This window comes from Hemibagrus wyckioides, linkage group LG04, assembly GCF_019097595.1.
Source record: "Hemibagrus wyckioides isolate EC202008001 linkage group LG04, SWU_Hwy_1.0, whole genome shotgun sequence".
NCBI lineage: Eukaryota > Metazoa > Chordata > Actinopteri > Siluriformes > Bagridae > Hemibagrus > Hemibagrus wyckioides.
Window position 1 is genome coordinate 5,886,199 of NC_080713.1, and position 24,922 is coordinate 5,911,120.

Here is a 24,922-nt window from a genome sequence, read left to right on the forward strand (position 1 = left end):
GAAGTATGTGTAAAAAAGGAAAGAAGTTAAATTATGTATCACGTATCGGTCATATTCCGATAGCATAGCGGTAAAGGGTTAACTCCATGAGCAGGTTGTTCACTTGCGCTGTAGCATTGGATTCAGAAAATAGAGAAGATCTGCTTGCGTGAGTTGACAGCATGCAGCCACAGTTAAAGTGAGACGTCACATTGCGTACCAGTAGATGTCCCAGCACTAGACAAGCTGTTATTTTCAGTTACGTTGCAGGATCGGAATATCAGAAACGTTTTTTTTATGGCTTGCCCTCCACCGTGCGACCTGCTTGGTCAGAAGGTCACTTCGCTTGACGGTTCACGTTGCTCACTTATTTTTTTTTGTTGTTGTTTAAATGTTCAACTGCATTCTCTTGGGACTACATGTAAAGCCTGAGGAAAAGAAGAACAACAAATGTTTTCTAAATCACCAAAAAAATCAAACACACACACACACAAAATGCATTATTCCTGGTAATCATGTTACCAAGCTGTTACCAAGCTGTTATCCGGCTCCATCTGAAAGGTTCCAGGTGTTTTGCTATTGTATCTGTGTTTGCGGTTTCATTTTTGACATTTAATGATGTCTTGAAATTATCCAGCCAGAGTCACTGATGTGATGCTGTGCTTCTATTGCAGTCCAGGCCACAGAGCCATTTAGTGTGGTTTCTATTTCTCCTTCCCCGTCTGACTCGCTCCCTCTCTATCTCTTTCTCTATCTCATTTTCTCTCTTACAACACACACACACACACACACATACACACACACACACAGTAATACCCAGGGGAAATTTGGAGGAGTCTGCAATAACTCTCTCTCTCTCTGTCTCGCTGACCAGTTTGTTTTGGCGCATTTCTTTTTCCCCCTGTTCGTGTCCTGTCACTCATATTATGCTTTCCTTTTTTTCTGGAGTCAAGGTTCATCTCACTCTGAATGCCTGACCCCCCACCCCCTCTTTCTCCCTAACTCCTGTATACACACAGAGACATGTACACACAGAGACAGCCGGTCTTCACAGAGAGATAAAGAGCCTTCATGAGATCATAACTCAGAATTTCGGAAGTGTGGGGAGAATCGATCGCACACCTGCCTCAGGAAAAACACTTACATTAATACTGAAGAAGAGGAGCATTCCTATTTAAGCCCCTTAAAATGTCCCGGTCAGACTTGACAACCAATCAGCTTTAACATCTAGCTGAAGTTGGAAAAGTTTTAATGTTGTATTTCTATAATATTTAATAACACAAAAAATAATATTCCATTATTAATTTGTCAACAATATATGAAAACGATTATGCAATGATTAATGGTGTAAACATTTACTGTATACACCGATAAGGCATAACATTATGACCACCTACCTAATATTGTGTTGATCCCCCTTTTGCTGCCAAAACAGCCCTGACCCATCATGCACTGTGTATTCTGACAGCTTTCTATCAGAACCAGCATTAACTTCTTCAGCAATCTGAGCAACAGTAGCTCGTCTGTTGGATCGGATCACACGGGCCAGCCTTCGCTCCCCACGTGCATCAATGAGCCTTGGCCGCCCATGACCCTGTCCACTTCACCACTGTTCCTTCCTTGGCCCACTTTTGATGGATACTGACCGCTACAGACCGGGAACACCCCACAAGAGCTGCAGTTTTGGAGATGCTCTGATCCAGTGGTCTAGCCATCACAATTTGGCCCTTCATCAAACTCGCTCAAATCTTAGTTTATACTTTATTGTTCTTATTATCACTGGCTGGTGGATGCATTGTGTTATTTGGTCTGTCCATGTATCTGTCTATCGATCTCTACATCCATTCAAGATTCTCATTAGTGCGATATCTCTAGAACAATGTTGGTTAAATATATAAAGGATCGATGGTATTATTTTTGTAACCAGCAGATGAATTTATTATATTTTGGAACTGAGTCAGTCATAACAGTCAAGGTCACAGCAAGGGCAAAGGTCTTCAATAGCATCCTTCCTGGTTGATGGGTAACTTGAAGCAGAAGTGTCCAATCTTATCCACGAGGGGCCAGATCAGGTGCAGGTTTTCATTCCAATTCAACCTGTTTAATTAGTTGATCTTGGCTTTCAAATTGCTATGAGGTATGTCTTTTGCTGAAGGAATGAAACTTGCACTCACACAGGCCCTTTCTGGATAAGCGTGGCTTAAAGGTATTTGAGAGAAGGAGCAGATTTGTTGATGTTCATACTGTAGCATTTGGTAGACATCATTACATTACATTAACAGTATTTGGCAGACGCTTCTATCTAGCTACTATACGATTGGGCAGGTAAGGATTAAGGACCTTGCTTAAGGTTCCAGCAGTTGCAGCTTGGCAGTACTGGGATTAAAACTCACAATCTTCTGATCAAGATCTTAAGCAGTGAGCTACCACTGCCTCTCTTGACATCAGGGGCATTTCTGTTGGCATCAATGACATCAAGTTCTTATTTTTGTTATTATTGTTTCTGCTAGATTCTATTGCAACTGACCTCATACATCAACTTCTGCGTTATCAAGTTAGCTTTTGCTGCTGTGGATGTTCCCATATGTCTAACAAGATTTGCACTTCCTTACTCTAGATTTGTTCCTAAGAACTGCTGCTGTAATCATAAAGACTGTCCCGTTTTCATCCCAAGGCTCGTATTCATAATCATTTCAACACATTTGCTACCAAATGTGTTTACTCTTCGATTCCTGTATACTGTAATCATCTACGATTGATGAGTTCCCTTATGTTTTTTTTCCTCGTGCTGTTTCAGGGAGTTTTGTCACCTCTGGTATCAGTAAATCTGCTAGTCTGAATCTTCCCTTCAGAACCAGTGCCACATAAACTGGATGTTTTACTGACAGCAGAAAGAGTGTGAGAAAATCAGCCAAGTACTACTAAAAACACTCTGACTTAATGATAACTGATGATAATGTGAACGTCAGATAAATTTGATCTGCCATTGAGGATTGAGACAATAGCAGTCAGGGAAAGAATGAATGTAAATATGATAATGCTATAATAATATAATGCTGATAAACCCTCTCTCTCTTTCTCTCTCTCTCTCTCTAGCCCAGGCACCGGTATTTCCTCAAGTGGCTATGTGGGTAACAATTGGGCTGGCGGTCTGTTTGCTTGGTCTTCTCATCGCCTTGGCTGCCGTCTGCCACAGGAAAATCAAAGAGAGCTGTGAAGAGATGAGAGCAGGTAAGGGTACTCCTCAACCAGACCAAAGGACTGTGTTCCAAATCCCAACCTTTAGAACATTCGTTCTTTTTACAAAAGAAGGTACAATCAGCAGCAGGGAACTTAAGGACACAATCGAATGGATTATAGAAACCTTTACCCTTGTTTAACCCTCTTTTCAATTTCACCTCAGCAGGTCATTTTAGCTACTGAGAAGTACAGATTTTTTTCCCATAAAAGCACCAGGGGTGTATATCTCTCTTGCTTGTACTTGGTTTCCATCTCTCTGATTGGCAGTGAACAGAGGGATTCTATCAGTCCCACCCAGAGAGTAGGTCAGTAATGTCCTCTTGGCCGTGAATTGCTGTGGAACTGTTGGAATTCGCAATCAAACTCGCAATCAAATCACCCTTTTATAGGCTGAACGCTTAGAGAGTTGCACCACTTGGGAGCGCAAACAGTTTGAGATACAGAAAGGGTTAGTTTTGAGTAGTTGAACTAACAGGGACAAAGAATCCTGGTAGAAGGAAAGGCAGACAATGCTAAAGGAAATTCTTATACTATGCATTAATAATAGAGTACTAGTAATAAACTAGGGCTCGGGCTACATGTGTGATATTAATACCAATACAGGAACACTAAAGATAAGAAAACAATTAGCATAAGGTAAACTAGCATAAGATAAGAAAAAGAAAATTAGTCTTAAATTAGACAAACCATAAATTTAAACAAGAGTGTACGCAAGGCAATTTTTTTTAAGAAATCCCAATATGATCAATCCCATTACCATAATTATTATTTTTACTTTGTATTTTCTAATGAACTTAGTCCCAAAAAATATAAACAAATTAGTCATTAGCCAACAGGGTCCTGATTAAATTTTATACCAGACTTAAATAATTCATTTCTTTATACAGATAATTTGATTTCTATTCAGTTATTGGAATGGAAGGCCAGTGTACTTATATAAAAGGGTTAAACAAAAACAAACCTAGTCCAGACTAAACAAGACCGAACAAACTGAAACTAAACCATACCAGAGTCATGTGGATATTTATTAAGTTGAAACCTCTGATCCAGTTTGTTATTAACAAGAAGGTTTTGTAAAAGTGAAACAACAATGTCTGCACTGACAACATGGCTTGAGGAAGCCAGGCGAGACGTCTGAGAAAGATGCTAAACCACAGAAAGCCTATTTATCCACAAGTCTTCCAGTTACCAAAACACTCCCAGTCATTTTACTGGGGGAAAATGCACTGCTAATTAGGATAGACTAATTAGTGACAGTGATAAGGCAAGAACAAGATGAGCAAGATTTAAATCAGCCGAGCAAAAAGGAGGCTCGAATCAGAAGATAACCAGACATGTTGGGGAGAGAGAATTCGACAGATGACAAAATAAAATAAATACATAAATAAATGTAAAAATAGTTGTGTTTTGGGGGAATGCTTTTGCATCATGGAATAGTAGTTTTAATGAGCTGTGCTCATAATGCAGGAGACCTTTAAATAAAGGTCAGTAAGATATAACTCTCCAGACCTCTAGGGTCTTAAAATATATATTTACAGATAGAGAGAGAGAAAGGAGAGAGAGAGAGAGAGGTTGTGATTCTTTGTCTGTAAGATTCACAATACAGACATACAAGTTAACAAGGGCTCATCTTTGGGCTGAGAGATATAGCTTAGATATAGCTGAGAGATATAGCTATACCCTAGAATATAACTAGACATAGCTAAAAGAGACAAGACATTAAATTAAACTAATCCACCCAGACTAAAATTCAATTCAGTTCAATTTTATTTGTATAACGCGTTTAACAATGGACATTGTCTCAAAGCAGCTTTACAGAATATAAGAAATATAGTACAAAACAGTTCATATATTTAAATTTATTTGTATTAATCCCTAATGACTGTGGTTTAGCTTCTTTCTCGGATGCCTCGCCTCGATTCCTCAGCCCATGTTGTCAATGCAAACATTGGCATTTCACTTTTACTAAACCATTCAAACTTAATAAAGTTTCTTGTTATTAACAAGCTGGATCAGAGGTTTCAGTGCTTCAACTTTACCAGATTGAAGGCTGAAGCATAATAAATATCTACATGAACATGAATTATTTATAGACTCTGGTTTGGTTTAGTTTTGGTTTGTTTGGTCTTGTTTAGTCTGGATTAAGTTTGTTTTGCTGAATATTGTTCATATTGACACTGACCTTTTATTCCACTGACAGAATAAAAATAAACAAACTAGGGAGGGGAAAAACAAAAACAAATCAAGTAGACAACACAAGACAAAACTAGTCTAAACTAGACATAAAACAAAAACTAGCTTTTAAACTAAAAATCTAGACTAGGCTACACAAGACTGTCTATAGAGTATAAATGAGAGTTAAGGCTATGATTTCTTGGAATTACGTCCAGGATCTCCACTGTCTTCTGCCCTGAGTCCCTGGGGATAGTCATCGGGTTTCCCATGACAGGATAAGCAGTACAAAGAATGGATAGATGGATGGATGGCTGGATGTAGTAGTCACATATCAAGCCACGGACATTTTAAACCTCGATTACTTCAGGTAAAGATGCTGAGCCATAAAGTTTTGTCCTGCAATAAACATTTTGGTGTGAAACTACCCACATATATTCCTATGCCATTAGTCATAGTGGCCTGTAAATAGCAAACTCATTTTCTCCCAGGAAAAAAAAACCCCTCATAATTCCAAGGTGTTAAATGATGTGTTTACAATATGGGCAAATATTTGGAAGATACCAATATAAATCCGGCCAAGCAACTAACGATAAAATTATTATCGGTGCATTTGATGTCTTTGTAAGGAGCCTGTGAAGACAGAATTATCCCTAACTCTCTTGAACTAAGCAATATTTATGAAAGTAGACCCTCTGGAATCCCCTCTGCTTGGGATTATTTGATTGCAGGTATACGGAAATATATAAACTATGGAATAAAAGCTTGTGAATCAGCTGTGATGTGAAAAAAAAAGAAAGGGAAAAAAAAATGAACTGATGCACTGACTGTAAGAGTGGAGGGAAGCGGAGGTCCTAATTGAGCCTGTCTACTCGTTTCCAGCAGCTAGGAATCGTGGGTAGATTGGAGTTGACTCTGCTCCTAGCGAAGCTAGTGCCACTCAGATAGAGTCCATAGTCGACTAGCTCATTTTTCTTGCCTGTCATAAGGCATGCAGGGATGTGGAGGAGGATCCTAACAGGAAAGAACAGCATCTGAGATTGGGCTGTTAGCTTACACAGATGTGGCGGTGACAGCACACAGATGGGGAAATACCACCAATCTCGACTCGATTGTCTTTAGGGGCTTTAATCTCTGTTCTCATATCCTCTCCATCCATATATATCCATACATCACCACAGCTGTTTTTATTCGAGTCATCTGGAGCCGAAAGTAGAGGGTTTCTCGCACTGAATTAATAACTCGCGTTCATATCTGCATTAGTCTGCAGTGGGCATTGCTCAAATGCTTGACGTTCCAAAGCCTCCAAATGCTGACTGTAGAAATATTTGACACTTTTTTTAATTAGGCAGACTTATATATATATATCACAGGATACATCAGTCTGATTGTGACTACTGGTTTCATGAAAATATTTAATACCGATTCTAGCTGTGTAACCTACTTAGTATTAAGGTGTCATGTGGGGTGGAGGATTAGTAATGGGTTATGAGTAGTATCTCACCTCCAGGGTTCAATTCCTGTCTCTGCTCTTGCTTGCTCTGAATTTGCATGCTCTCCATGTGCTTCGGGGGTTTCCTCTGGGTGCTCCAGTCATGTTGGCATCCCTAAATTGTGTGTAGTGTGTGAGTGTGTGTGATTGGGCCTATGATGGGTTGTCCAGGGTGTCCCCCAGCTTATTCCCAGTCTTCTAGGATAAGCAAAAGGTTCCCTGTGACCTTTTGTAGTATAAAAGGTACAGAAAATAGATGAATGGGATAGATGGTCCAGATGGCCTAGTGGTTAAGGGATTGAATTAATGATAGGAAGGTTATGAGTCCACCAAGCTGCCACTGCTGGGCTCCTAAACCCAGCCCTTAACCCCCTATTGCTCAGTTGTGTAAAATGAGATAAAAAATGTAGGTTGCTTTGGATAAGGGCATCTGCCAAGTGCCATAAATGTAATGGAGGGTAGGTACTCCTCGGCTCATGAGCAACCTATAGAGCTGAAGTTGCAGGACTTGGTGTAAATCCTTGCAAACTTCTGTTGACCACTGATGAGTTTTACTTGTACTTGTGCATTCTAGGAAGATGCTGTAGCTCCTAATTAAAGAAATGATTCGTGATCTACTCATATCGCCGATATTTAGTGACATCTGTTTGTTAGTGTGACAACAAAAACCCTACTTACATCACATAGTATCACTGATACTTTATTATGTCATCATTTGCCCATTAGGCCTACTCCAGATTCTGAAAACGGCTGGTCCCACATCGATCTGAGGCTAACTAAATTGTATCATATCACATCAACCTAAGTGGCATTGTAAAAATATTCCATCATTACCTCATGAATCGTAATCATATTGTATCTTGTCTTAGCCCGACGGTTTAGTGGATAATTCTAACATAAAATTTTAAAATTTATAATTTATTACGTTTTTTTTCTGTTCCCGTAAAGTTGTTTTTTTGTTTTTTTTTGCGACAGTATCCATCGTAAAAAAAAGTGCCATGCAAATAAAATTTAACTGAAGGTTTAAATGAGTGTAATAAAGAACTGATCATGTTTGCGAGTTCTATTTTTATAGCCTAGAAGGGAATATATACAGTAGTGTATACAGTAAGTACAGTAGCAGCCCAGCAGCTGCATTTCACTTTTACAAGTTACATATTTTGTCATCTTTCTCTTAACCCTGTACAGAGGAAGAAGCTAAAGAACTTGAGGAAGCCAAAGAACTTGAAGAACACAAGACAGGTCAGTAAACCTTAAAATCTTCCTTAAATGTCAAAATAAACCTGATGCAGTCCAACATTTATGTGTTTTTCCTTGGGTTTGTCTGAGTTCAATAATAGCCAAAGGCAGAACTCTAAATAGCATGTATGATTTAGAGGGGAAAAAGGTTAGATTTAAAGCAGTAGTATTTTGAGGTTCATTCGGAGCACATGTTTCATTATCAGGACTTTTTAGGGTTGGCTATTCTGGGCTTTGGCTAGACACGTTAGGAGTCATGCTTCATCCACTTAATGACCCCTTAAAGGTAAAAAAGCTGATGTTATTTAAAAATCGAGCGAAGAATTTTTAAAATCATACACGCACATAAACCAGACGCTTTCGTAGTTTCTGCGTCATTACCGTCAAGCTTCGGCTTAAATCAGCCAATCTTCCACACCGTCTGAGTCTTTTGTCTCCCTTTTGAACTGCATTTAAACACTAGAGAATGATACTCCGTCTCCTTTTATGCCTACATTTTCATGATTGTCAAATGCAATAAGCCCCCTTTTTGAGCGAAGGCCAGAGTAAGCTGTGCCAAAATCCTGTCCATGCTCCCCCTGTGGCAGTAATGTCATTAAAGATATTAATTCGACTCCTTTAGTCTGAATTATTCAGCCTGACTGTGAGTGGCACAGTTAATGCTATGAGATTTTAATAAGCAGACAGGTGAAAAAGGGTCAGCGACAGGGAGAGAAAGAAAGGGAAAGCGAAGGAAAGAGGTAGAGACAGCGGTCTGTCTCCCCGGTAATGGAGGTCTCATGAATATTTAAGCTATGACAAGTTTGGCCAGTGAGGTCAACAGCCTAGAACATTCTGCAGTCCGAAGCCGACGCGGCCATTCAAGTAGATTTTCACGTCTGAAAACATCTCATTCACCTCCTGATGGAGTCTGTGAATGGAAGGGACAGGCATTTAAGCTCTCCTACTATTTGTGCGACTTTGCGGGCTTTACAGGCTTTTGAGACAATATTTGAAAGATATGAAGCTGTTTAAATTGAAAACAGTCCTAACAGGAAGTTAGCCTGACTTACACCTGTGGATATACGATGCTAAGCAGACTACTTTAATCTTAAGCCGGTTTTACACTGCAGCGGTATTTTAAGATCGCTCCATGTCACACCGTACAAGACGATTATAATTAAATCTTCTATAATAAAATATTCTATAACAGACCGTTTTTAGTCTGAAATATTTTATACATATAAGATGTGTGTGTGTGTGTAAGAAAGAGACACACAGTCGGTAGAGTAGGAGCTACTGGGTAGTGTTACATTATGGAATCTGATGGCTGATGGCACCAAACAACCCTCCAGATGTCTTGAGGCACACGGTTGGATGAATCTGTGGCTGTCCTTGCTCTTAAGCTGCCTCAGCTCCATGCTTACTCTATACTTAACAGAAATATACAGAACTCCACCTTCCTGTATTAATTATTTTCTAAAAGGGAGCATTTTAAAATTCCTTACCCTTGACTCTGAAGTCATTTGCATATTCATCTGTATACATGTGCAGGATTTAAAGTAACAACCACTACATGACATCAGAGCCCCAACATGGTGGTAAAATGTTAGTAATTTCTTGCCAGCATGTTATTTTGGGGCACATACTGCGTTTGTTCCTGTTCAGTAGGTTTTTAAATGTTATACACAAAGACGAGCACGATGAGGTGTTGCATATGTTGGTGTTCAAATCAGACTTTTTATTGAGAGTCTGAAGACTACATACAAGCACTAATTACAGTCAGGGGTTGTGTAGGGATAGTATTAAAACTCTGAAACTGTCTTGAAGTGATTGCTCAAACTTGTTTAATATGAAGCAGACATTTTTGACATCTGGGCATTAAGGCTATGAAGTATGGATAAACGCTGACCTTCATTTTTTATGAAAAGCAAGCTGTGGTGAGTGATGCAGATTTTCCTCCTGAAAACAGTGTTAAGTAGTCAGTGTTAAGAAGCTAACATCTGTATGTTGACTGAGCGGAAGCAAAAATTGTAAATAAAGCATGATGTTACTCTGTTTAAAGTTCATACTGTGAGCCTTTTACGAGTAGGAATTCCTAGCTGAGAGGGTGTTTTGTTTGGTTTTTCCAAAGAAAGAAGCGTTTTATGAGTCAATGTATAATTTGCCCCTATTATTTACATTGCATACATGTACTTGGGGTGGCTTATGTGATTAAGGCCCTGGGTTGTTGATCGGAAGATCATGGTTCAAGCCCCATGCTGCCACCGTTGGGCCCTTGAGCCAGGCCCCAACCCTCCCTGCTCCAGAGGCGCTGCATCATGGCTGACCCTGCCCTCTGACTGCAACCTTCCAAGGATGGAATATGCAAAGAGAAAGAATTTTACTGTGCATTAATGTATACACCGATCAGACATAACATTATGAGCACTGAGAGGTGAAGTGAATAACACTGATGATCTCCTCATCATGGCACCTGTTAGTGGGTGGGATATATTAGGCAGCAAGTGAACATTTTGTCCTCAAAATTGATGTGTTAGAAGGAGGAAAAATGGGCAAACAAAAGGATTTGAGCGAGTTTGACGAAGGGACAAATTGTGATGGACCACTGGATCAGAGCATCTCCAAAACTGCAGCTCTTGTGGGGTGTTCCCGGTCTGCAGTGGTCAGTATCTATCAAAAGTATCCTTTAAGTCCTTTTAAGTCCTGTAAGTCTGGGCCCCTCCATGGAGGCCAAACCTCACAACTTACAGGACTTAAAGGATCTGCTGCTAACATCTTGGTGCCAGATACCACAGCACACCTTCAGGGAATTGCTGAAGAAGTTAATGCTGGTTCTGATAGAAAGGTGTCAGAATACACAGTGCAGGATGGGTCATGGCTGTTTTGGGAGCAACAGGAGGGACCAACACAATATTGGGCAGGTGGTCATAATGTTATGCCGGCCAACGCTGGTCCAGCAAAAATTTGTGGCTTTCTTAAAAATTCTAATATTATACTTATTCAGTACCCGCAAAAATCTTGAAACCCTGCCCTAGGATAAGGACAGAGGCATTTGACCTCATATAAAATTCTCAGCATGGGTCCCATTCCAACCGGTAACTTCTCTCCACTGATCCACTGGCTAACCCCAGTGACCACGTAAGCCTAATTGAGAGTCACTGTCCAAGTTTCTTACTTCTGCTACTACTACAGTCACATCTCTTTGTCCTGTAGTCTTGCTTCAGGGTGTATTAAGAACGGATGACTTTTATCAGCGTGGTGTTAAAGCGCTAAGTGCCGTGGCTTATCACCCTCGCTATCACACTCCCACTGAAAAGGCCCCACTCGAGTTAAGGTGACTTCTAACAGGAGTACAGTAAAGATTGGGGTGGACCTACATGTGTGTATGTGTGTGTGGACAGATAATAGTGTTCTGAGCTCCGGTGTGAAGGAGTCACATTCATACAGTCTAGAGGAGAGAGAAAAGTCAAGATCTTGAAGTGCTGCCACCTAGTGGAGCTCACACTGTAGAAGCTATTAAGCCATTTAATTAACACTCCAGCTCTATTCATTGTCATTTCAGTAAAGGGGCAAAATTAAGTTTCTGCTTGTGCCTGACTCATGAACATTATCAGTAGTAGTATAGAAATTATAACCCGTCAACACATAATAAGACTTATATAATCTTTCCACGGAGAAGTAGAAATGCTAAATTAATTAGTAGCCACATTATTTATTTATTTGTTTGTTTGTTTGTTTTCTGTTTGTTTATTTATTTATTTTTAATTTATTTATTTAAAAAAAACTGTTTCAGTAAAGGGGCAAAATTTCTGCTCGTGTCTGACTTATGAAAGTTTGTAGTATAAAAATTATATTCAGGATATTCCTGCTGGAGAGTAAAAAGGTGAAATAAAGCGTGATTAGTATTGCTATAACTATGATGTTATATGAAAATAATACGTCTCCTAACAAAAAAAGTCAACACATAATTAGACTTATATCATCTTTCCACGGAGAAGTAGAAATACTAAATTAATTATTAACCACATTCTTTCTTTCTTTCTTTCTTTCTTTCTTTCTTTCTTTCTTTCTTTCTTTCTTTCTTTCTTTCTTTCTTTATTCATTCATTTAATTTATTTGTTTGTTTATTTATTTGTTTGTTTTTTTAATTTATTTATTTATTATTCATTTATTAATTTTTTTTTTACAACAAAGTTGCACTATTCATGTCAAAACCGTTTCAGTAAAGGGGCAAAATTTCTGCTCATGTCTGACTTATGAACATTTGTAGTACAGAAATTATATTCAGGATATTCCTGCTGGAGAGTAATAACGTGAAATAAAGTGTGATTAGTATTGCTAAAAATTAAATAGGGAGAACTACATTTTTTTTTTTTAAATATTCTTATTAATTTTTTTTCCCTTTTTCTACTTCTCCCTATATAATAAAATATTTTCTTCCTTTGTTTGTTTAAAATCACAGACGAAAGTTTTTTTTTTTGAAAAAAAAAAAAAAAGCACAAGCCATAAATCCACCACATGTTTTTCTCTCATTGCGAAGCTCTAATTCCAACACGCAATTGCTTCAGAAGAAAACAATGTGAAGGAAAGAGAAAAAAAAATCAAACAATCTCAGCAGGCGAGTGTCGCTGGCCATCTGACTCATAGGTCAAAGCACGAGGACTGCGAACCCACACACACTCCACATGTATCTGACCTTTCCATTGCTTCAATAATAGTCTGAATAACTGAATGAAAAGTGCTGCTGCTGTGTGCACGCCTTTTTCCCTCATCTTCATCTTCTTCTTTGAATTCGTTATTTTTGTCTCTGTAGACAATCGAATCTGAGAAGAATCTGTGAAGACAAATCCGCCGAGGGCGTCAGAATATTATTTATGTAATAGTTATTTGTAGATTTTTGGCTGCTGTAAATAATTGAGGATGATAAAAATAAAAAAAAGTTGGATCGGTTTTTACTCAAAAATAACACATTTTTATGTGGTGTGTTCTATTTATAAGAAGTCAGGAATTTATTAGTGGCAGCGAATATGACTCACAGAATATTGAAAAATAAAATAAATGTAGATATATAGCTAATTGATTTGGGGAAACAGTAACTATAGCTAATTATCGTGTAATTATATGTAGCTATCTGGGGAATATTGTGAATCTACGGTCATTGAATGGTAAAATATTGTGGATATGTCGAATGTTTTCTCTCAGGAGCATTTTTTGAATCCGCACTGTCAGCAAACTCAACACATTAACTGTTATAAGAATCGCTTGCTCTTATATACATTAATCAGCCATAACATTATGACCCCTGCCAGGTGAAGTGAGTAACACTGATGATCTCCTCATCATGGCACCTGTTAGTGGGTGGGATATATTAGGCAGCAAGTGAACATTTTGTCCTCAAAGTTGATGTGTTAGAAGCAGGAAAAATGGGCAAGCGTAAGGATTTGAGCGAGTTTGACGAAGGGCCAAATTGTGAAGGCTAGGCGACTGGATCAGAGCATCTCCAAAACTGCAGCTCTTCTGGGGTGTAAAGGATCTGCTGCTAACATTTTGGTGCTAGATACCACAGCACACTCTCAGGGATCTAGTGGAGTCCATGCCTTGGACAGGTCAGGGCTGTTTTGGCAGCAAAAGGGGGACCCACACAATATTAGGCAGGTGGTCATAATGTTATGCCTGAATTGGAGTAGTCTTATTATTATAAGTATTAGATTATGCAGAGTGTTCAAAGTACAAGTCCATGTGATTGAGCAGTTACTATAGAAACAATATTATGTTAGAATGAACCTATTGATATTAATCCTTTGTTAATAGTACGATAGACATGAAACTACCGGTGCTGTTATACGCAATTAATGCACCTCTTCTTTTTTTTTGCTTTATTTATTTATTTATTTATTTATTTATTTATTTATTTATTTATTTATTTAGCAAATTTTGGAAACCATTTCCTTTGTACTTTTGCAACAGTTTTATTTTATCTGCTGTAAGTAAATCAACAATTAATTAAATAAATTCATTAATTAATAAATAGATTGATAGATAAACAAGTAGATAAATAGTAAACAACAATAATTTAAAAAAAAAAAACCTTGTGATTAATATGGTTTTTAATTAGAAAACTTTTCAAAAAGTTTAAAACAATTTATGCACAAAATCCCTTGGATAAAAACCCTACAGAATCTTCTTTCCGCTGACCTCCTTCATCTTGTTGGCCATTTCAACATATCTATTAGACATATCTCTGGTCCTTTGACTAAAAACATGACACTCCTGAGCAGTGACCTCATCAAAAAGCCCGCTGTCAATCATCTTCTCTACACACACACCTTCAGTGTGACCAGACCAGTTTACACTCTGTCTGTCCTGTCCATCTCCTCATCAGCCTCACTTTGTCCCTTTCTCTAACTCTACTCTGTACCATTCTGTCTCTCTGTCTTCCATTCTTTGCCTTTATCTCTTTCTCTCAAACACACACACACACACACACACTTGGGAACAATGTGTCATCCCTGTTCCCTTCTCTCATCTGTATTGTTAGAGAATTTTTTTTCCACGCCATTCGTGCTATTGTAACTCCTGGCTAAAAGCCTCTCGGGAGCTTTGACACACCTCACACACCTCACACACTCCTCGCTTTCGATCGGCTTTTTCAACATGGAACCACACTCTCTCTCTCTCTCTCTCTCTCTCTCACACCCACACACACACACTTTCTCAGCATTCATGGTGATTAAATAAACCGTTAACCTTTTTGCCTCAGCAAACTTAGTGAAACTTGGTGGAAAAGAGCAGAGCCATGAAATCAATAAACACAAAACATCAGCCACATAAATACATCTACAAAATGTACTCAAATATCTGATCATCTTGAAAGCATTTATCTATATATTTTAATTAAGATGCACAGAGAAGAAATCTTTCCAAGTGGCTGAATCAGACTCTCGACAGCATACCAATACTGTTTATGTTGCATAATGACGAGAAATTGCAATATATATTTACTATGCAGGAAAGTTTAGCAAAGCAAAATGCTACACAAATGAAAAACCTATACATCCTCTGAATCAGTATTCTCCCTTAAGATATCACCTGGAAGTCCAATTACTGGCTAAAAATAACAACCAGCTCCAAAGTTTGACGAATTAGATGTATGGAAAGTAAGGCATGTGGTATGGAAAATAAATCTGACCTTTCCATAGCCACAGCCTCTCATCATTTCCTGTCAGCTCAACCTACCACCTAGCACATTTTTGATCACTCCTTTTAGTCATTTTGCCACCTCATGATATTTCAGTTTATACTTGATACATACACAGATCAGTCATAACATTATGACTACTTGCCTAATATTGTGTTCGTCCCCCTTTTGCTGCCAAAACAGCCCTGACCCGTCATGCATTGTGTATTCTGACACCTATCAGAACCAGCATTAACTTCTTCAGCAATTTGAGCAACAGTAGCTTGCCTGTTGGATCGGATCACATGGGCCAGCCTTCGCTCCCCACGTGCATCAATGAGCCTTGACCGCCCATGAACCTGTCTCCTGTTCACCACGGTTCCTTCCTTGTACCACTTTTGATAGATACTGACCACTGCAGACCGGGAACACCCCACAAGAGCTGCAGTTTTGGAGATACTCTGATCCAGTGGTCTAGCCATCACAATTCGTCAAACTCGCTCAAATCCTTACGCTTGTCCATTTTTCCTGCTTCTAACACATCAACTTTGAGGACAAAATGTTCACTTGCTGCCTCTAATATATCCCACCCACTTACAGGTGCCATGATGAGGAGATCATCAGCATTATCCACTTCACCTCTCACTGCTTAATGTTATGGCTGATCAGTGTGTATACAGTGTTTTGTTCCCACTTTTTGAAGGGATTTTGCCTAATTTTCCCTTATTAACTAACTGCCAATTCTCATCCACTATCTTTTGTTTTCTTCTGTCTCATCTCGCCATCCAATAAGGGACACTGAAATTTTTCTCATAGGCCTGTAATGTAAATCCACCACTGTCTTGCTACCAAGGAGGCTCTTTACTTTAGTGCCACTCGAAGCACATCTTTTTCCTGTCGTGAGTGACATGACATTTGCTACTTAAATGATTTCCCCAGGAAGTAATCTCCAATGAACTGGAGTACTTCCTCTAGGGAAAATGTGCCAGTCATCAAATCTGATTGAAATGAATAGAAGTGTTAACGACGCTTCATTTTTTTTTTTATAACAGCTCCATGGCTAGAATTCAGGAGATACTGATCTTGTGGAACGTCACCAAGTTTTATGAAAAACTGGCTGCTCTGAGAATTATTTAGAAATACGAACAAAGGGGTAAAGGAGTTAATCGCATGATTTCTGAGTGCAAGATTAGCGACATGTGCACCACAGCACACTTATAGCCAGTTCTGATTACTTATAGAAAACAGGCTTAGTTTACAAAACAGCCACAAGATGATGGCTGGGTTATTAATAAAAGTCTTGAGAGCATAGCCGAGTGTAACTGAGTGTGTGTGTGTGTGTGTAAGAGAGCAGAACAACACTCCATTCTCTACTTATTACTGCCTTTCGATATCTATTGCAGTTCAGTGTTTGGACTGGGGAAAGTTCAGTACCGCATCCCAAACACAGCACGCCTCTTGACCTTGTGTTGATAACCTTGTCTGTGTGTGTGTGTGTGTGTGTGTGTGTATGTGTGTGTGTGTGTGTGTCCCCTGATGGCTGACGCTGAAGTTTTCCATTTGCTCTCTTTTCCAGCTGCAACACCTCTAAAGAGCTAAAGGCAAAGAGCACAGGTAAGCCTTTTTTGCACTTTACTTCCCATAACAGCTCAACAGCTCTACGCATTATAATCTGCATTAAAGTCCAGAAGTCACAGCGCACTACCAAGTACTCTATTTATTGCATATAATACAACCTTTTATTAGTTAACGTCCAGGATTATATGCATTAGATTACAGTACATATCTGGTGCATATCTGCTTTCCTCACTATTTCTACATAATTTCTGCAGTATTCTACACTAGCTTTGTCATCTTGGCCTTGTTTGTTAAATCATGTATTTCCCGCTTGCTATGGAACACATTTTTCACTGATGGTCAATATTTTCCCACCTGATGCTACTGAGCTGTTTTTTTTTTTTTCATGTGTAGCTATGTCCCGGTTTTCACATGATATGAGGCATGCACTGTTTTATTTCTGTTGCTAATCATCTAGCCGTAACATTCAATCACTGCATCCTCTCACACTGATGTTTGATGCAGATCTTGACCTCTCGACCTGTTATCTGCATGATGTTATACATTCCACCACGATGGGCTGACTGGATAATCATTATCCGGCTGTGCCTAATAAAGTGGACAAATTCATGAACGAGGGTTCCATATTTTTTCCCGTTTAAAATAAAGACACATGATTTTTAGCGTCATATCTTGTTCATAAAAACTTTTTTTGTGCAAAAAATAAACGTTTTTCCTTCATAATACCATGAAGGACTCGGCAGTGATCGAAAAGTCTTGATGTTTTAATTCCGGACAAATGCAGACAGGTCAATGGTTGCCATGACAAATTCGTTACGACGTGCCGTCATTAGAGAGCGCCGCTGAAGTGATCGCAGAACTGAGCATAGTTACCGTTAATCACTGAAGCTTTGCATCATTATAGACTCTCACACAGGTGTTAATGTAATAAGCAGGGATGTGTGTGTGTGTGTGTGTGTGTGTTTGCATCTATATGTGTGTGACAGCGTGAGGGCGACCGCTGGTTACTAAGCCTGTGGAATGAACCACCGGGTTTCTTTTTCCCGGACACGTAGGAGGCTGATTGACTGCACTGACATCAACAAGTCAAACTATTTTTAAACCTCGTCTCTTGTGTCTTAATTACAAAAAAACACCAAATGAGCAAATCTGTCTCCTTTGAGAGTGCTGCTCATTTTATATTTTTTTTCCCTGTTTCAGAATCTATGCCAGTGTGATGCCCAGGGAAATTAGATCTTTTTCAGACAAAGCACAGGCATTGTTTAGATAACGGGAAATGAATTCGATTATTGTCTTGCATGGATCATCTTTAAAATGCTCAGCCATCCTGAGTGCAAACATGCTTTTAGGGACAAATAACTCGAACTCAGTAGTCATATACTCCAAATGCATTTCTAATATGCTTTTATTAATGCGGCATATGCTCTAAAGTGCCTTACAAATGATGCCGGATACCTCCCAGTTTACCAAAACTCTATGTCCATTAACCGTCAGTTCTACATTTAACTAATAGGAGGGCTATTAACAAAATGCCTGACTAAACAAATAGGTTTTCAACTTAGACATAAAGATTGAGAATGTCTGAGTCCTGAACATTAACAGGATGGCTATTCCATAGCTAGAGGGCTTGGAGAAAGAATAAACAACAACAACCAAAACTTTCCCTGCTGCTGTAGCATTCTTATTATGCTCTTCACCTTTTGAATGAAGGGACATGGTGGATTATCACTTTAAGTACTGTGGGGAAAGACCAATAAGCAAGTCACTGGTAGTATTTTATAATTAATTTTTTACCCGCAGCCAATATATCATTCATGCATCATCAGTAACCGCTTTATCCTAGCCAGGACTATATGAACCAAACCCTCTTCCAGGAATGTAATGTAGATAAAAGCGGGGGAATATGTTCAAGCCATCTGGTTGTAGTAAGGAGGCCGCATTCTGGATGGATTGGGGCTTGGGAATTGGGACTGGAACATCTAAGTGAGGCATTTCTATAGGTAAAAACAGCGTGAACTAGTTTTTCGGCACCAGCGTCTACAATATTTCTGAGCAGCAGGCCTAGAACATAGCCGTACAGAACACCAAATTCTGATGTGTCATGAAAAACAAGCAGAGATACACAACCTCGGTCATAGAACAGTACTGGGACATTTACTTCTTTAACCAGCACTGATTTTGATACAAATGCAAGTACAGGCTCAGCTGCTGAGCTACAACCTTTTCCTCTAAATCTAGGATCTAATATTGAGCTGTAGCTTGGAAACTGAGATGGGACAATTTTTAAGCAGTGATTTTATAATTGACTTGGCCAGTGAAAAGAATTCTATATGATGAGAGTATATATTGCCAAATGTTTTGGGACATTGCATGCACATGAATGTAATATGGAGTTGTCCTGCCCTTTGCAGCTACTGTATAACAGCTCCAACTCTTCTGGGGAGGCTTTCCACAAGGTTTAGGGGTGTGTTTATGGGAATTTTTGATCAAGCGCTCTTTTTGAGGTCAGGCACTGATGTTGGATGAGAAGGCCTGGGTCGCAGCCCCTACTCTAATTCATCCCAAAGGTGTTCTATCGGGATGAGGTCAGGACTCTGTGCAGGCCAGTCAAGTTCCTTCACACCAAACTCGCTCATCCATGTCTTTATGGACCTTGCTTTGTGCACTGGTGTGCACTGTTCCCGCAAAGTTGGGAGTATGAAATTGGTATTCTGAAGCATTAGGAGTTCCTTTCACTGGAACAACCCCTGAAAAAGCCCAACCCCTGAATTCAATGATTTAGAGGGGTTTTCCAAAACATTTGCCAATATAGTGTGTGTATGTATATATAAAATCAAGCCTGGAAATGAAACAGGTGTACGGCACAGGTGTTACTTACTCTATTACCATTCCCATCTTTCCAGTACCCCCATTATCTTTGGCGGAGAAGCTAAAAGTAGATAGACTAATCATTAATTATCTAATAAAAGTACAAATTACAAACAAGTACATTTAAAAGCTATTTATTTAAAAGCTGTAAGATATAATGCATATAATCCTTTGCTGAAGCCTAATATTTGCATTGTTAAGCTATTGATAGAACCTAAAAACCTGATCCATCCATCACTGATTATGTTTTATATAGTTGTGCTGAAGTTTTATATGACAACAAGTTTAAGAAACCTTCTGTGTCAATGGAACAGTAGGTTATGTTCTATTACTCCATTAAAAGAAAAAAAAATGATAGTAAACATTAACATGTTGCATCACCTGTGATAACAGGACTTGTAATTTTATAGCAATTATTTCCCGGTCGCAGTTCAGAGACAGTTTCTTGGAAATGCAAACTTTAATATCTGCAATATACCTGTGTCGTTATTGTGAATGGTGACAAGAAGCATGTTGTAATTTTATAGTCATTTTTCCTGACTTGTAGCGCAAAGAGTTTTTATTGTCTGTTTGAAATGAGAAATAAATTGATATCTGAGATGTGTGTTAAAACATTTTCACATCACAAATAGGGCTTTTCCAGTAAATATGTTTATAAAGATTTTTTTCCTGCAGTTTTTTGATGCTGCATGCTTTTGTGGTTAAAATTGTCTTTATCTAGTTGTAAAATGGACAGATAAATTTATATATATATATATATATATATATATATATATATATATATATATATATATATATATATATATATATATAAAGCAACAAGGGGATCATATTAAATAAAAAACACTGAAATATTTAAAACATTTATAATAGTAATATAATTTATAATGAAAATTGTGGCATCTATCTATCTATCTATCTATCTATCTATCTATCTATCTATCTATCTATCTATCTATCTATCTATCTATCTATCTATCTATCTATCTATTTGTTGTTTTTGCTGTGAGGTAGAAAAGAATGCAATATAGAAGCATTTTCACTAGTGGTCTCAGACCTTTGGTCTCTGCTTTGTGTGCATTATCTAACAGACATACTGGATATACACTAACACTCTCATTTCCTCGTGTTCACATTTGCTGCAACACACAAACACCGGCAGAAGAAGCAGGTAATGATGAAGCTCAAAAAAATCATCCACTCCTGCAAACAAGCCTCACCTCTAGTTGTAAAGGAACAGATGTTTGTGCTTGAGAGGCACTAGTTAGGAAGAAAAAGTGTGAGCAAAGAGAGAGAGAGAAAAAGAGAGAGAGAGAGGGGAATGCTGGAGCGGAGTTTAGAAAAAAAGCAATAATTGCAGACCTAGACAGTTCATTTTACCCATGCGAGTAACAACAGCAATGCAGCTTCTGAGTGTTATAGTATAGGGGCTTGTTTGCTTCTTCAGGTCTGGTTTTCAGGCCAAAATCATCTGTAGACGAAGTCATGCTGTTAGTCCTCCAGTTGTATTTTTTGATTTGCCACTTCGGTTTTCACTAAAGCACTTCTCTCCGGATCGTTATTTCTACATAAGCGCAGTGCTACGCGTCCATGTACGTGCACAGCGCTTTCTTGTTTACAGCGCCTAGAGATTTAATAACCTTAAAGTCGCCTAAGTAGAACGCTCGAAGTTGGCAAACAAACTTCTCAAGTTTGCTGAATCACAACCTGATCAATTGTTGTTGTTTTTGTGTGACAGTTTCTATATCGACCGCTTAATTAATGCGGCATATCTTATTTAATAACAGTAGCATATCTCGTTATTCAAAGTCACTGTCGAGGACCATAACGATGTGTAATAGTGATTAATACATTTTCAGTGATTTATACATTTCTGTAGGATCGAACTTTCCAGTAAGGGCTGGAAGTGATAACATCTATGTTTTGCATTTGTTATTATAATTTTTTTATACTCACGCACCATAGTTACAAGTGATGCGCGCTTCGAAGTGCTGTTTTCATGATGTGTTTGTATATTCATCATACTTTGGATAGGCACTCTTTCTTCATATACGTACTGCCATAATTCCATGACTCCATTTAAGATTAGAGGGCAGTAACCACTCACTTCAGTGGCCGTGGACATCCTATGAATTATAATGATGCTAATATTAATAAACTTCAGCAGAGAAGGCCTACAGGGACAATTAGTGGCCCTAACTGCCCCCTCGTCCACAATCCGAGTGTTGCTCTGAAATATTGCTGCAGATTCATCCTATAAGTCTGCCTTAACTGCTCGACTGTCGCTATTAAAACATCTCTCGTCGTTCCAAGATGCGACTGTTTTAGGAAGGACGGTAGCCAAGAGGAAGGAATGATAAAGAAAGACATTCTCGGAAAAGTTTGAAAACTTTTAGAAACCAAACAAATGCAGTTTGCATTATTATTATTTCTTCAAGTCCAGTAATTATGGTAAAATTTCCAAAGCTGGAAAAATAATCACTTAAATAACACAAATTTGAATAAATTGGAAGAAAATGTCGATAATGCTGTGATTAATTCATTAAATGACTCCTGATTATGCTAATAAATGACTTAATGTCCACAGTGTTGCCGGTGATGTCTTAAGCACGATGTTGGACAAATTTTCCCTCTAGATAAAATGGTGTAATAAACTGCAGATGGGAAGATGCAGGTGGAGGTTAAATGCTTTATTAAGCAGACACCAAACAAACAAATCGGAGGGGCAAAGCAGCACTCCAGAACAGGGAAAGGCATAAAGTCAAATGGGCATAGACAATAGGCTAGTCAAAATGGTGTAAATGTGACAAGCCAGAAAACAAAAAGGCTTATAGGTCATTTTATTTTTATTTTTCCATTTGCCCTGTCTGTATGATTGGTGAAGTGTGAGGGCTTTTGTTCTTGCCCTGAAGCAATCCAGAGTACTGATGCTCTTGAAAATGGTGGTCTGGGGCCTAAGCAGGAGTGTTTGCTGGTCTGCCCTCTACAACACACGCTGACTAATAGTTAGCTCAACCTTTCACCAGAGTGGTTCAAAACAATCTGTGACAACTAGAGACCTGTGTAAACTAGAAGATTGGCCCAGTTAAAGCCCAGATTGAGAGTCTGGGGCAAAACTAGATACCACTGGACATGCCATCTAAGAGAGCCTGAACAATTTTGCCAACAACAATGGGCAAACATATCAGGACCTAAACTAGATGACTTTGCATCCAAAGCTAATTCAACCAAGTATTAATACAACCAACTTCAATTAAATAAAAAAATGTGTATGTATGTATTCCCCTTGTTGAAAGTCTATTTGAGTTCTACAAAATTGAACTACAAAATGATTAAGGGGGTGAATACTTATGCAGAGCACTGTAGCTAAATGTAAATCCAAACCAACTTTGGTATAGCAAACAATATGGAGGCGGTAAGCTGCTGTATGCTGTGTAAATGGTAGAACTATAGACTGTGGCTATTATAAAACTCTATAAAACTCTCCCAGGGACAAGCCTTACATTATACCAGTCCAGATACGTATAAGACAAAATTTTACAAATAATAAATGTAAAAGTCAGGCCTTGCCAACTGAAAAGTATTACGTTTGGTAGAAACCCTAAACATCACTCAGAGAACACCGTCCTTTCCATGAAGCATGATGATGGTAGCATCGTGGTGTGGGGATGATTTCTGTCAGCATGTATATTTCAAGCTTCTTTAATAATGAGATTCATGCAGAACACAAAATTTCCAAATGTTTCACAGGTCATGGTAAATCCTAAATCAGTAAATTCCTATAGTAACAGCATTATAGTTATCTATGCACCAAGCCAGATATGGCTGTTGAGCTTTTCTGTGTTTTTCCATAAGTAAAATCAAGAGCTAGCATGGTTTTTCAAAACCCTAATTAGTCTCCCATGGATATACGCATTTGTTATTAATGCCTTTGTAAATGATGGATGTTTTCCCCTTAAATTGCTGAGGGTTGAAAACATATTCGTATTTTTGTGAGCTATGCCTTTTGTAAAACTGAAAGGAATTGGATAGGAGCTGTTGATGAATACGCTGAAAAAGACCGACTGACTTTACATTTCTTCAGTTGTGAATAATTTCTCTGGCATGCAATCCCTATAGGTTGACAGAGGGAGGGAGGTCGAGTGGAAGGGCAGAGCAGGGAGGGATGGATGGATGAGAGGAAGACAGGTGATCAATGACGACTAATGAACACGCCTGGAGTTTGGTTTCGCTCATCTCGCAATCTAGCTCACTGCAAGATCCCTTGACTGCTTCCCTTAACTGTGAGGAAAACAAAATTGGAAAGCAGCTGCCGTAAGACTCAATCAAGAGCCATAGATTAGTCATAATGCTGATGAGTGAGAGGAGGGGGGGGGGGGCACTGGGACTGAAATAGGGTTGGAATGCTGTGAAAAATTCATGGTGTGATGGATAAGACCTGATATCTCAGAACATGCTTATGTAAATATATATATTTTCTGGATATACAGTAACACTACAGCGGTATTAAATGTTACATTAATTACATTAAGTTTTTTGTTTAAAAACATAAATATTGAGACAGAACATTTAAAAAAAAAAAAACTAATAAAACCTAATGAATTAACTTGGGAATGGTGTAAAAATAATTCATGAGCTTTTGGGTCTAATTTGGCAGGAGCTCTGTACTTATACCATGTAACTACGTCATGTTCTGAATTTTTTAAAAAGTAAACAAAAAAAGTTTTATTCCAAGCCGATAGCCATCATTAACCAAAGACCAAAAACAAACAAACAAATCTGATTGGATTTTAAAATATACGAAGCAAACAAATCAATAAAAATGCAAAATGTTTAGAATCGTTTAGCTACATAAAATGTACCAGGATGTGCCTTAATTGGTAAATAAGCTAAGCTAAGCTAAGCTAAGCTAAGATAGTACTTTATTAATCCTGAAGGAAATTCTTTTGCCAGTGACTGCTTCAGATTACAAGAAAAATAAATAGAATTTTAATATAAATATAAAATAAATGAAATAATCTAGGTGCTAGGGAACTAAGCACTAAGGAACTAGGCTGCATCACACCACCGCATTGTTTATTCATTTCCACTGCTGTCATATTTTATTCCTTACATGCCATGTTTTAAGAATAATATCTTATAATTATATATCTTATATAATATATAATATAATCAATATATAATATAATATGCTG

The 24,922-nt window shown here is 38.3% G+C and overlaps 1 protein-coding gene across 2 annotated transcripts in view; it reads left to right on the top strand.

Moving 5' to 3' along the window:
- The window catches only part of cd276 (CD276 molecule), a 111,195-nt gene that overhangs the window by 72,399 nt on the left and 13,874 nt on the right, over positions 1-24,922 (top strand). For both annotated transcript variants that reach the window (XM_058388124.1, XM_058388125.1), the window contains exons 5-7: positions 3,076-3,210; positions 8,072-8,125; positions 16,858-16,895. In XM_058388124.1, coding sequence (XP_058244107.1) covers positions 3,076-3,210; positions 8,072-8,125; positions 16,858-16,880 — 212 coding nt within the window. In that variant the 3' untranslated portion in view covers positions 16,881-16,895. The remainder of the gene's footprint in view (positions 1-3,075; positions 3,211-8,071; positions 8,126-16,857; positions 16,896-24,922) is intronic.